Below are 13,758 nucleotides of genomic sequence, written 5' to 3' on the forward strand. Positions count from 1 at the left end.
AAGGGAGGGAGGGAGGGAGAGAAAGAAAAAGAAAGAGAGAAAGGAAGGAAGGAAGGAAGAAAAAGAGAGAGAGAGAGAGAGAGAAAGAAAGAGAGAGGGAGGGAAGAAGGAAGGAAAGAAGGAAGAAAGTACTAAGTGTTGGCTAGGCTATGAAGAAATTGGAACCCTGCACATTGCTGATAGGAATGTAGGAATGTAAGGTGCAGGCACCGTGGAAACCAGTATAGTGGTTCTTCAAAAAATCAAAAATAGTATTACCATACGATGTAGCAACTACACTTCTGGGTATATACTCAAAAGAATTGAAAGCAGAGACCCAAACAGATATTTATACACCCATGTTCATAGCAGCATTATTCACAATAGTCAAAAGAAGTGGAAGCAACCCAAGTGTCCAACTACGGATGAACAGATAAAATATGGTATATATCTACAGTGGAACATTATTCAGGTTTAAAAGGGGAGGAAATTCTGGCACAGGTTATAACATGGATGAATCCTGAGGATGTTATCCTAAGTAAAATAAATCGCTCACAAAAAGACAAATACTGAATGATTCCACTTATATGAGGTACTTAGAGTACTTAGAGGAGTCAAACTCATAGAGACAGAGAGTAAAGTGGTGGTCACAGGGGCTGGAGGTAGGGGTGAATGGGAAGTTACTATTTAATGGGTATAGAGTTTCCGTTTTGCAAGATGGAAAGAGTTCTGGAGATGGATGGTGGTGATGATTGCACAACAATGTGAATGAATTTAACGCCACCGAACTATAAGCTTTAAAATGGTTAAAGTGGTAAATTATAAGTTATGTATAATTTACCACAATTTAAAATTTTAAAAAAACAAGAAAGAACTTTCTAACAAAACAGGATTTCCTAAAGCTGTTTGTAACCATCTAAATTAAGTGGTTGGGATAAAAAGTAAACAGGTGTCGGCCTGTATCCAGAACATTTCCTCTGCACAATGTGATAAATGATTTGCTCCCCTTGCAAAGGCTCCTAAGGCCATGTTAATGTTTGGCCTTCAGATAATGAGCGGCTCAAAGTGTACACAGACCAAAGACAATCATGGACAGGGCAACACAATCTAGCCTGAAGGATGTTCTGATTTATTTAAATGGTCTTTCTAAGTAAGATATAGTAGTTAGGCCTCCCTTCTTGTCCAGGCCTTAGCAGGAAATGAACTTTTGAGGAGAGGATTCAATAGAAAGTCGCCTCCTGCTCTTGATGGACAGGAGCGGGGGACAGCACAAGAAAAGCTCTGAGCCTGCGCTTGACACTGCCTACATCCAATTAACAAGACACCCTAAAGCCCTAAGCCCACTCCTCTGGCTCTCCCAGGACGGGAAAGACAAGGATCACACACTGCAAAGCCAGGGTAGGGAAAAGGCCATCACATTACAGCATCCATTCTGGGGGAAGAATGCCAGCCTACATATAAAAGTCTCCCTGAAGGGACTTCCCTGGTGGCACAGCGGTAAAGAATTCGCCTGCCAATGCAGGGGACACAGGTTGGAGCCCTGGTCCGGGAAGATCCCACATGCCACAGAGCAACTAAGTCCGTGCGCCACAACTACTGAGCCTGCGCTCTAGAGCCCGCGAGCCACAGCTACTGAGCCCATGCACTGCAACTATTGAAGCCCACTTGCCTGGAGCCCGTGCTCCACAACAAGAGAAGCCACCACAATGAGAAGCCCGCTCACCACAACGAAGAGTAGCCCCCGCTCACCGCAACTAGAGAAAGCCTGCGCGCAGCAATGAAGACCCAACGCTGCCAAAAAAAAAAAATTCTCCCTGAAGCCAGGGGTAGAAGAAAATGGCAGGGGTAGGGATGGGCCTGGACAATTTATATCATTCTATCCTTTGCTTTTTTTCCATACACACTCAATAAATGGGTATTTTATTATTTTTTAATTGTCTGGTATTTAAGAACAACTAATTTGGTCCAATTATGCTGCTGGACTAAAAAGATCTGACCCTGAAGCAAGCCTGGAAGCTATTCTAAAATAAGAACACTGGGAACAATGGGATGGGCTGCTACAAGGGATAGTAAGCTCTCCATCTCTGGAAGCATTCAAGCAGAGGCTGGGTAACCACTCTCTGGGAGATTCCTGCACTGGGTATAGGTCTATTACATCCTAATTTTTCATAGGAAGGAGTCAAAAGATAATGTCTCAAATTATTTTCTCAGAAAAAAAAGAAAAAAAAAAGCCATAAGTTTGTTATTCAGAGTGAAGGAGGCCACCAGCAGCAGAACTAGAAACAGAAACTGAGCAGCTTCCTCTAGAAAGCAGGGCTGGAAATGGGAAGGGGTGGGGCAAGGGACACATTATTATAAGCCCTTCTTTGCTTCTTTGCCATGAGAATGTATTAATTTGATAAAAATTAAGTTAAAAATAAATTCCCATGGGTTAAAAAAAAAACATTAGTCACCCAGTTGCTAAACAATACATTTCTCAAAAATATTGAATTACATGGGAATGCTCACAAAATTTTATATATAAATACACACACACATAAATATACTTAGAATAGGAAAGACGTATAATAAAATGTTCTCACTGGTTTTCTCTAGGTGGTACGAATACTGGTGATAATTATTCTTTATATTTTTTGTTTAGAATTTTTCACTAATCGCATTATCACAGATGATTATTACTACCTTTAACATCTTTTTTTTTCAAGTAAAAAGCATTAGTTTACTGTGGTAGGTTAAATATAGCTACAAATTCTTTGCGGCTCCTCCCATCAGGCTGTGGAGGAACTTTCCCCCCTTGAGTCTGGGCTGGCCTGCTGGCAGATGACAGACCTCAAGAAGAACCGAGAGCTCCAGCCACCAGCCAGAGTCAACCGTCAGATGTGGCAGTGAGGCCATCTTGGACAGTGCAGACCTGATGCAGCTGCCTTCATGATTCAGGCAAAACCTGCACAAGAGCTGCCCAGCTGACTGATTTTCAACGAATTGAGCAGATGAATGGTTGCTTTTTTACCATGAGTTTGGGGGTGACTTGTTACATAGCAACAGATAATTGATACAGTAACAAAGCTGAAACATCCCTTCCGCATTTCTCACATACCTGTCCAAGGGACGCCCGTGACCTCCTGGCTCCACTCACTCCATAAGCCATGCCCAAACTCCTCCTGGGCCCGAAGCTGCACCACATGCTTCATGCCACTCCAGGCGTCGTGGATGATGCAGTGATACTGGAGCTCCTTGACCTGAGGGCGAGAGGCGCAGGTGACTCTGGGGTGGGGCCTGGGTGGCACCAGGTTAAGCGGCTCCACAGGGACACGGGAGTCCTGGGACAACCCCAGCCCTTCAGCTGCTCCCTCTTGGGTCCGGTGGATGACTCAGCTGGGCAGAGATGCTCCAAAGGCTCACACCACCCTGGAGGCTCGGAGCCAGGTGGGGTTGCCGTCTGGGCCAACTGGTGCAGAAGCTGTAAGTCACAGCCCCTGCCCCCATGTAACACAGAATCTTGCAAGCCACACCCTTGACTTGCAGGCAGCCCATCTCTCTTCCCAGCTCACACTCGATCTCACAAACTGGCCTGCAAAGAGGAGACTGGCCTGGCATTATTATTCCCATTTTATAAATGAGGCAGCCAAGGCTCAGAAGGGTTCAGAGACTTACTCAAGGCCATGCAGGTAGTGAGTGGCTGACCAGGACCCAGAACTCATTTTCTTCTTTCTAGTACCCTTTCTACTACTCCTGAGTATCTAGGGGCTCTTTTCTGTCCAGAAGTAAAAGAAAAATTTACCATCCACATTGTGAATGTCTTTGATCGTTCAGCCCGGTATCGGAGCTCAAACTGTAACCTGTAGAAATATGAGTTCCAGGAAGGGGGGTCTTGCCAGGTGACGCTGAGCCAGCGGGGGTTTCTGTCCACGGCGGTGACCGTGACATTGACGGGTGGGTCAGGCTGCACTGTGGGAAAAGGGAGCACAGCTCCTATGCAGCAACAAGTTTGGTGCCAAGGAGAGACCCATGAAGACTGCAAGTCCCCAGCAGGCAGGACCCCACCTCCAGCCCCAGACCACTTCCCCAGGCACACCCTGACAGGGCGCTCGCCTGCCACAATCAGACCTCTGGCAAGTATCCCAAGGGCTTCCCCGGTGGCGCAGAGGTTAAGAATCTGCCTGCCAAGGCAGGGGATACGGGTTCGAGCCCTGGTCCGGGAAGATCCCACATGCCACAGAGTGCCACAACTACTGAGCCTGTGTGCCACAACTACTGAGCCCACGTGCCACAACTACTGAAGCCCGCGCACCTAGAGCCCGTACTCCGCAACTAGAGAAGCCACCGCAATGAGAAGCCCGCCCACCGCAACGAAGAGTACCCGCTGCTCACCCCACAACTAGAGAAAGCCCGTGTACAGCAACAAAGACCCAACACAGCCAAAAATAAATAAATAAATTTATTAAAAAGAAAAAAACTAAAGCCCAAAAGGCACCAGCTCACCAAACCCCTCACCGTCCCCTCCAAGAAGTCCATGAGGAACATTAAATCAAAAAAAAGGAAACAGTTGGAGGGGAGATGGAGGCCTGAAGAGCTTACTTACGGATTCCATAACCCTCAAATGTTTGGGGTCTGCTGGACTGGCTCCCAGCACTGTTGGAGACACACAGGGACACGACGTACAAAGAGTTGTCTCCCTCTGGGACTGCCAACTGGCAGGAGAACTGCTGCGACTCCGGGGAGTACTGGCACGGCTCCTGGAAGTCTTTCACCGGACTGCAGACACAAAACAAGGGCGGGGCTCGCTATCAGTTGCTGCACTTACTCAGGACAGGAGAGAAGAAAGGGCAGGGGTTAGGAGCTCAGGCTCTGCGGTCTGACCCCGGTTTTTTTTGTTTTGTTTTGTTTTTTATTTATTTATCTTTGGCTGCATTGGGTCCTCATTGCTGTGTGCGGGCTTCTCCTAGTTATGGGGAGCGGGGGTTGCTCAATAGTTGTGGCACAGGGGCTTAGCCGCTCCGCGGCATGTGGGATCTTCCCGGGCCAGGGCTCGAACCCGTGTCCCCCGCATTGGCAGGCAGATTCTTAACCACTGCGCCACCAGGGAAGTCCCGTCCCTGGGGGTTTTAATCTCCACTTCACACTGAGTAGCACTGGGGATTCTGAGTAAATTATCCAACCTCTCCAAGCCTCTGTTTTCTCATTCGAAAATGGGAATATTAACAGTACCCACCTCACAGGGGTTTCTTAGGATTAATTCATAAATGAGTGTAAAACATCTAGCTTAGCATCTGGCATGGCAGTCTAAGGGGCTGAACTAGAGGGCGCGCTCAATTACCGTGGCATCAGAGAGGTAGTGCGTTCGGGCTCCCTGACAGGTCCTGGGCTCTTGGCACTGCAGGGGATGCAGAAAGGAATCAAGAGGCCCCACCCTGGCCTCAAGACACTAACAGAAAAGACCTGCCCTCAGAGGACTAGGACAGCCAGTAGAATGCCATCCCAGAACCTCGAAGTGCTGGAAGGGTTTGCAAAGAGGTGGCAGCGTTTCCGGCAGTGAGCCCAGAAAGGAATCCTGGGTGATGAAGATATTAGAGGTGAGTCAGACACTGTCCCACCTGGCCTGGAAGCCTGAGACTTCACCAACTTGTGACATGTGTGGGCATGTGAGTCCAGGGCAGCCACTCACCCTGCCGCCTCAGTGACAAATCACCCATCAACCCCTGATTTGAGTTTTAACCCCAGGCCCAGCACAGACTTTCCTTCTGGGAAGGCTGCCCCCACCTTCCCAGTCTGAGTTAGGGCCTCCCTCCCTCCCTCCACCGTCACTCAGGCATCCATCCCACCTAACACTGAGAAGGTGGGGCCGTCTGCTTACAGGTGGGTACCCCCGTGGGGCTTGAGGACAGGGGCCCAGTCCTGTTTGCCTTGTGCCTCTCCCTCAGCCTAGTACAGCACCCAGCCCAGGGCAGACGCCGAACTCGCCAAACACTTAGGGAGAGAACAAGCGAGCAAGCGCAGTGGGGCGAGGGTGTGGCTGCGGGCACACACACGAGCAAAAGAGCAGAACATACAAAACCTCTTTCCAGGGACCGGTTTCACCCCCGCAGTCCCAGGATGGGCCTGAGTGGGTTCTGGAGGCCCCAAGGCTCTCACAGTGGCTCCCCATTCCCCCTTCCTCAGTTCAGGGTAGACAGCCCAGGAGGAGGATGGACACGCCCGAGCTGCTGGCAGGAGGAGGCTGTGAGCTTAAATGCCCTGCCCTCTCTCATTCTTACTGTCAACACACAAATTACTCTAGTCCAAGTGTCAACTGAATAAAGCCTTCCCGGGGGCGGGCTGGGCAGCTGCCGGCCACTGTACAGAACATCCCATTTACGGAGGAATGCCTTCCTGGTGCCACAGAATTATATCCCAACTCAGCTTCGGGCTGTGGAGATTTCTGACCTTCCTCTACTTGGAGTGTGAACCATCAGTCCTAATGGCATCTGCATCATGTGCAGATGGGCAACCTATACATGTCCCTGTGCAGAGACCAAAGCATAAATATCACCACCAGGTGACTCTCTGGAGACAGACGCAAGTGGAAACCAAAACACCCAGATGACGTCCGTCCCTGCTCGGATTTTTTGATACTCTAATGATTGCCAGCTCAAACTCAGTGGTAAACAAACATCTGGACTACGGAGACCTTGGCTCTGGGATGGAGACAGAAAACTGCAGAGATGTAACCTTCCCCCTTCCATCTGTGCCTGAACTCATCCCAGGTCCCCTCACTTTGTGCCACAGGGACCCCCAGGCAGGTGTGACTTCCTGCCCCACTGCCCCCAGCTCCCTCTCCCCACTCTATCACCACTTCCTCTCAGCTGCCATTAAAATGGGAAAAGCCTGATAAGCTCACAATCAGGACACTGATCACAGCTGCCCTTCCCCTCCCAGGACATCTGCATCTTCTTAAGAGCAACGCCCAAAACCTTTGTATTTTGAATGAAATCAGGCTGGGGTTTGATTCCGGGCAGAGCTACTTACTAGCTAGATGACCTTAAACAAGTCAACCAATCTCTGTGGTGCAGTTTCTCCATCTGTTAACGAGAAAAACAACACCCACCCCCCCACCCCACCCTCGCTATTGTGTGGGTTAATAGGACAAATATTGTAGCACAGTGACCAGCACTGAGCACTGGTGGCGAAGTCTCAGCTCCCTCCTTCATTCCCTTCTCCTCGGTCCAAAGTACTTACTTACTTTCCAATAACATTTTGGAATCACTGGCCAGCCAGTCCCATTGGGCTCCTCTGAGAGCCGCCACCACTCCCAGGGCCTCAGTCAGGAAGGATGGAGAAGACAGACACACAGCCCAGCCCAAGATACTTACAACTTCCTCACCAATAACACGGCCTTTGTGGTCGGGGACGGGGGACTCCGAGGACTCCACTCACAACCCACGTTGCTGAGGGGGCTCCTCCGGAAGCAGGAAAGCTGGGGCTCCTCGGGGGGAACTGGAAGGAGAGCACAGAGGCTGAGGAGGCAGCACACCTCACCGCCCGTCCGGGGGAGCCCTTGACTCAGCGCCCTCCCCCGACCCTGGCACCAGCCCGTACCACAGCCAGACAGCCACGCACAGATCTAACTGTGCTCGGGAAATCAAAGGATGCCAAAGTCCTCATGTCAGGCTAGGAGGTGGGGCAAGTGAGGGGAGGTGCCTGGGGGCCAACTTGCCTAAAGGGGAGCAAGACTGGCACCAAAAGTTGGGGCTATGGGGCTTCCCTGGTGGCGCAGTGGTTGAGAGTCCGCCTGCCAATGCAGGGGACACGGGTTCGTGCCCCGGTCCGGGAGGATCCCACATGCCGCGGAGCGGCTGGGCCCGTGAGCCATGGCCGCTGGGCCTGCGCGTCCGGAGCCTGTGCTCCGCAACGGGAGAGGCCACAGCAGTGAGAGGCCCGTGTACCGGAAAAAAAAAAAAAAAGTTGGGGCTATGGGGTCCCACAGGCCTGGTGGTGTGGCCTTGGGCAAGTCCCAACCTCTCTTCAGTTTTCTACAATAAAGTTAAATGATGATAAAATAGTCACCATAATACTGCTGCCTCTCACTGGGACATTGGGAAGATGGTATGAGACATCAAGGAAGAACGTCCCTCAGCACAGGGCCTGGCACACAGGGCATCTGACTATAGGATGTCTTATGAGATGCAAAGGAGTTAGGAACCTACTAACTCTAACAATAAGAATAGTTCATTTGAGAGCTTACTATGTGCTATGCAGAGCTTTTAACACCATATTTAATCTTTACAACAACCCTGAAGTAAGTTAATAACATCAACCTTATTTTACTAACAAGGGAACTGAAGGGCAGAGAAGTTAAGCCGTGAAGGAGGAGGATTCGAACCCAGGCCCCTTGCCCTCGACCCCCCAAGCCCTAACCACACAGCAAGGCCAGCTGGACGGCATCTCCATCAGCCAGATGCCCCCACCCAGCTGGAAGCTCTACCAATCTCGCTGGCAAATGTCACTGGGCCTTTCCCCGAAATGCTTGGGCCAGGGAAATAACAGGAATTCAAAGGGTCAAGCAGGGAATCTCTCTCTGGAATGCGCAGAGCAGTGCTGGGAGCCGTCTCTGGGAGCTCTGAGGACACAACTCACCATCCACCAGCAAATGCACACTTCCAGCTGGGCGGCCGTCCTCGTAGCACGAATAGTTTCCAGAGTCGCTGAGCAGCACAGACCTCAGAAGCAGCCTCCTTCCCACGCCAGCCCATCTGCCTTGGCGTGAACCTGTGACCTGATTCCTGAGCACCCAGTGAACGGTGGCATTGTCCCCCGCTTCCCCACCTGGGCAGGTCAGGGTAACGCTGGCCCCTGGCAGGCTGGTCAGCACATCGGTTGCCACCTCTGCAGGGGGAGAAGACACTGGGTAAGCCCACAGCAACCTGACAAAGGGACTTCATCAGATTCGGGAAGCCACAAAAGGCTCTAGTGCTAAACATCTCTCAAGTCCATCCATTGGCCCGGGCCACCATCACATCACCTCTTCCTGGGTTACGGCAATGGCCTCCCTGTGGCCTCCCAGCCCCAGTCTTGGCCCTCTCCACCCAGCTGCCCCCGGGAGCCTTCCAAAGCGGCTCTCTGGCCACCCCACTCCTTTGAATAGAAACCCCTTCAAGGGCCTACCGCTGTCCACAGCACAAAGTCCAAGTTCAGAGGCCTGGCCCACAGGGCTTTCCACCACTTGCCCCCTGCTGACCTCTGAGGCCTCTTCTCTCCCCGATCAGCCTTAGAGGAGGCACAGTCCCCCCACCCCATCCCCACACAACTTCCTCCTGTTGCAGGTCTCAGCCTAAATGTCCCTTCCCCAGAGGCCTTCCCTATCTCCTCAGCTGCATTAGGCCCCCATTCTACCTCCCCCACCATGTCACCCATCACACACTGCCGTATAATTACCAATTCCATATCCATCTTCACTTCAGGACCCCAAGTGCCACAAGAGTAGGCACCCTGTTTTGTTCTCTGTCATATTTCAGTGCCTAGATCATTGCCTGGCACACGGCGGTGGCCCACTGAGCACTTGATGAATGTATAAATGAACGTATACACACAGGAATGAATGCCAGGTACCCAGTGGGACTCACAAGATGCATGAGTACACAGGAAGTCTCAGAATCCCGGGGTCTCCATTTCACAGGTAATAACTGAGGCACAGAGGAATCAGGAGACTTGCCCAAGATCACCAATAACTTAGCTACACAGCTGAGAGGCGAACCAGGTCTTCCAACTCTGTTCGGTGCTCCCTCCAGAACCCTACACCTATCTATTAAACCACTTAGGGTAATGCTATGTTTATTCTAGGGACCAAATTGGAAAGTAAAAGAGAACAAATGCAGTCCCCAGCCCTGAAAAATATTATGCTACTCAAGGAAAGGATATTAAAGATACAAGTAAACTTTCTTTTAGTATAGGTTAAATAGATTCATAGAATCTAAGATTTTGGTTTTTTAATAAATTTATTTATTTATTTATCTTTGGCTGCATTGGGTCTTCGTTGCTGCACCCGGGCTTTCTCTAGTTGTGGCGATCGGGAGCTAACTCTTCATTGCGTTGCGCGGGTTCCTCATTGCGATGGCTTCTCTTGTTGCAGGGCACGAGCTCTAGGCGCGCGGGCTTCAGTAGTTGTGGCTCGCGGGCTCTAGAGCGCAGGCTCAATAGTTGTGGTGCACGGGCTTAGTTGCTCCGCACCATGTGGGATCTTCCCGGGCCAGGGCTTGAACCCGTGCCGCCTGCATTGGCAGACGGATTCTTTTTTTTTCTTTTTTTTTTGCGGTACGCGGGCCTCTCACTGTTGTGGCCTCTCCCTTTGCAGAGCACAGGCTCCAGACGTGCAGGCTCAGCGGCCATGGCTCACGGGCCTAGCTGCTCCGCGGCATATGGGATCTTCCCAGACCGGGGCACGAACCCATGTCCCCTGCATCAGCAGATGGATTCTTAACCACTGCACCACCAGGGAAGCCCAGAATCTAAGATTTAAATCAGTCTAGCCAGCTGAGGAAACTGAAGCCAGGGAAAACAGCAAGTTTTCATGTTAAGCACACTTGGTCCTTCTAACCAAATGTGTAGCCATTTATTAGCAAACAGCAGCGATAAGTCTGGTCAAAGATTTCCGAAAGGCCCAGCAACAGCCTGGGCACCTGACCTCACCTCCCACCTGTGCTCCTGGGCTGGGAGGACCAGCACTAGTGTCCTCCCGACCTGCAAAGCCTTCTTGCTTGGGAGGAGTTTTTAATCTCACGCTTAACCGACTGTCCCTCCTCCCGCCAAGGTAGCTGTTGGAGAGGAAAGAATAAGGCTCAGTGACTCCCAGGAGGATAACACTCAAAGCCAGCGGGGCTGGTTGTCCAGATCAACTGCCAGCCACAGTCCAGAGATCAGGGACATGAGCATCAAAGGGACAGCGACAGCTGCTGTCTGGCTACACAGACTCCCTTCAATCTTCCTTCTCACCTTATCACTTGGAGTCAGAGTCCTCCACCCTGGCAACCTCTGCCCTGAGGTTGGCAGGTAAGGGACAGGTGCAAGGGCAGCATAGCAGCCGGTCACCTAGGGTTTCTTTCTCTTCACTATCAGAGCCTTCGACTTTGGGTGAGAAAAATGGCTGAATCTCACCTTGCAGCGAAGCGAGTGTGGCCAGGTGCCTTAGACCCCTCTGCCTCACTCTCCCCCACCATGGGCCAAGATGCATGAGTCCATGCATCTCGAGGAGGTCCCCAGAGCCAGGCACCAGTGAAGAGGACAGAGTCAGGTGGCAGAGAGACCCTGCCCTCGAGGACAAGACATGTAAGACGCATTCACTGCTGCAGAACTGGGACAGAGGACACAGGGCGCCCCTGAACACCAGCAAAATCCCAGTCCCTAGGAGACCAAGTCCACTGAGGGTACCTCCACGCCCAGAGGGCTTAAAAGAGGTATGAAAAGCCCTAACTACAGGACACCTTTCATACATAATCTTCAGTAATGTATTTCCAGCATTTCAAGTATCATTTTTAAATGTACTATATGATATTGAACACACGCAAATTAATATATGTAATGTACATGAAAGCATGAAACACGCCCGAACTCCTACCAACCAAACCACTAGCACAATCATTGTCTCTGAAGCTCCCTCTGTGTTCTGCATCCCCCAGCCTCCCTGCTTACACAGCGTTACATTTTGGACTTATCGCTCCCTCACTTTTTTTTTTTAATAGGTCTTTATTGGAGTATAATTGCTTCACAACACTGTGTTAGTTTCTGTTGTAAATGGGTTCAGTTTCGCTACTCATGGATCCCTAAATTTTTCTTAACTTTGTGTGATATTTGAGAATTATGTAAATAGATTACAGTCTTCTGTGACATGTTTTTGTCATTCATTGTTTCCATGATTCATGTAGCTATAGTTATTCATTTTCACTGCTTTGTAATATTCCATTGGACAACTATATCATTCTCTTGCTGAGGGAGGTTTTGGGTCATTTCCAGTGTTTTGCTATATCAAAGAGTGTGCTATTAACTTTCTCGAAGGTGGCTCTTGGCGCATTTGCCCAAGAATTTTCCTGAGTAGAATTGCTGGTCCTGGTGTGTGTGCATGTCACACATGTCCTTTTCCTTCATAATTGACACACTGTCCAAACCTTTTAAGTCTTATGTGCACCTGACAGTGGGTATGGCTTGCCATGTCCAGTCCACATACTGAATTACATCTGTGCCTGAATCAGGTTAGGTCTAGAAGACACACCGACACTTTGAATCAGTATATCGATACTTTCACTTTTCCATTTTCCACTTAATAAAGCAGCTATAAGTACAAAACCTAACATGGATGTCAAGTTCATGCACAAATTACCAACACTGTAGGAGCAAAGACGGAGACACCGTCGGGAATTCCCTGGTGGTCCAGTAGTTAGGACTCCGAGCTTCCAGTGCAGGGAGCACGGGTTTGATCCCTGGTCGGTGAACTAAGATCCCGCAAGCCGCATGGCGAGGCCAAAAAAAAAAAAAGATGGAGAAGCTGTCAGAGTAGGACAGTCTTCTGGTGGGTGGCCCCGCTGTGCAGTGCTTACAACATCCCTCCATCAGCTGACGAGCGGAAGTCGGAATTCACAAGGCACCAATACACAATAGATTCTCAGCGTTGCCTGAAAGTCCAAGCAGGGGTCAAGGACCATGGCAGGCTCATCCTTTCCTTGGCACTTTCCACATGGCACCATCCTTAACTATATATACATCCCCCTCCCCAGTCATGACTATGAGGCTGTGAACTCCCACTAGCACTCCTCAGAGAACTCAGTAGGTGCTTAATTAATGTTTAATGGAGGGTGCCTAAGAGGTACCCACAAGGTCAGGGCCTCCACAGTGCACACTCCCAGGAGCCCCTGTCACACAGGACACAGCGGTCTACGTGGTGCCCCTCGTGTGGTGCAGTGGGCAAGCCCTACGCTAGAGACCAGAAGAGCCAGTTTGTCACAGCTGAGGAAAGAGACTCTAAGCCTGGAGCCAGAAGGGACTCTCTTTTCTGCTTCTGCCTTTGCCAGTTCCAGGAAATATGTTTCTCTGGTCGCTTCCCTAACCCCCAGTTCAGATGGAAGCTCTTGCCGTGGCTAGTGACCAGCTTGAACAATAGCAGGGGCTGTTCTGTTCCTGAATTCACCCACAATGGCCAGAGGATTTGGGCAGCTCAGAGAAATCACAAATAAAAAGACTTTTTTTCTCTTCTACTAAAGCAGAGCTTCAGGAGCAACATAATGGCCACTTCCTCTGCCAAAGAACTTGAGTAATGGTTCTCTGAATCTTTAAAACTGAGTCACTATTTTTTTTTTAATGGGGAATGATTAATTATAAAACACCCATTGGCAAGTATTGCCTGTCCCTGCCCTTCTTCAAAATACATTTCTTCTAGAACCTGTGAACAATGCTGTGTTAACTATGCTTTTAAAAGCATTCTATGCAGGATGATCACAGTCAAACACTCAGAGAGGAAAGACCACAAGAAAATACCCTTGCTACAGTCAGAGTGGGCAGTGCTGCCCCTACCCAGCCGCCCACCCTTCTGCCTCCCGACCCGAATCTCTGAGTCAGTGCCCGTGACACCGTGGGGCTGCGTAGGAGGCCCTGGGCATCTCTCTCTCTTTTTTTTTGGCTGCACCTCGCGGCTTGCGGGATCTCAGTTCCCCAACCAGGGACTGAACCTGGGCCAAGGCAGTGAAAGCCGGGCATCCTAACCACTAGGCCACCAGGGAACCCCCGCCCGAGTAACTCTTTGAAAAGGAAGAGGTGATG

At 50.3% G+C, this 13,758-nt stretch overlaps 1 protein-coding gene across 8 annotated transcripts in view; it reads right to left on the bottom strand.

The window, feature by feature from the left end:
• Nucleotides 1-13,758, bottom strand: part of IL6R (interleukin 6 receptor) — a 136,273-nt gene that overhangs the window by 108,556 nt on the left and 13,959 nt on the right. For 4 of the 8 annotated variants that reach the window (XR_007471561.1, XM_049697651.1, XM_049697641.1 and 1 more), the window contains exons 2-7: nt 8,593-8,841; nt 7,329-7,452; nt 5,297-5,353; nt 4,562-4,734; nt 3,761-3,927; nt 3,077-3,218 (exon numbers count right to left, since the gene is read on the bottom strand). Coding sequence is in view for 7 of the 8 variants with exons in the window: in XM_049697651.1 (XP_049553608.1) it covers nt 3,077-3,218; nt 3,761-3,927; nt 4,562-4,734; nt 5,297-5,353; nt 7,329-7,452; nt 8,593-8,841 (912 nt within the window). In the remaining variant the exon portion in view is untranslated. Of the gene's footprint in view, nt 1-3,076; nt 3,219-3,760; nt 3,928-4,561; nt 4,735-5,296; nt 5,354-6,984; nt 7,453-8,592; nt 8,842-13,758 lie in introns of those variants that run through there. The other 4 variants (XM_049697647.1, XM_033414466.2, XM_049697656.1 and 1 more) reach the window with 3 other exon arrangements.

Source organism: Orcinus orca, chromosome 1 (assembly GCF_937001465.1).
Source record: "Orcinus orca chromosome 1, mOrcOrc1.1, whole genome shotgun sequence".
Classification (NCBI taxonomy): domain Eukaryota; kingdom Metazoa; phylum Chordata; class Mammalia; order Artiodactyla; family Delphinidae; genus Orcinus; species Orcinus orca.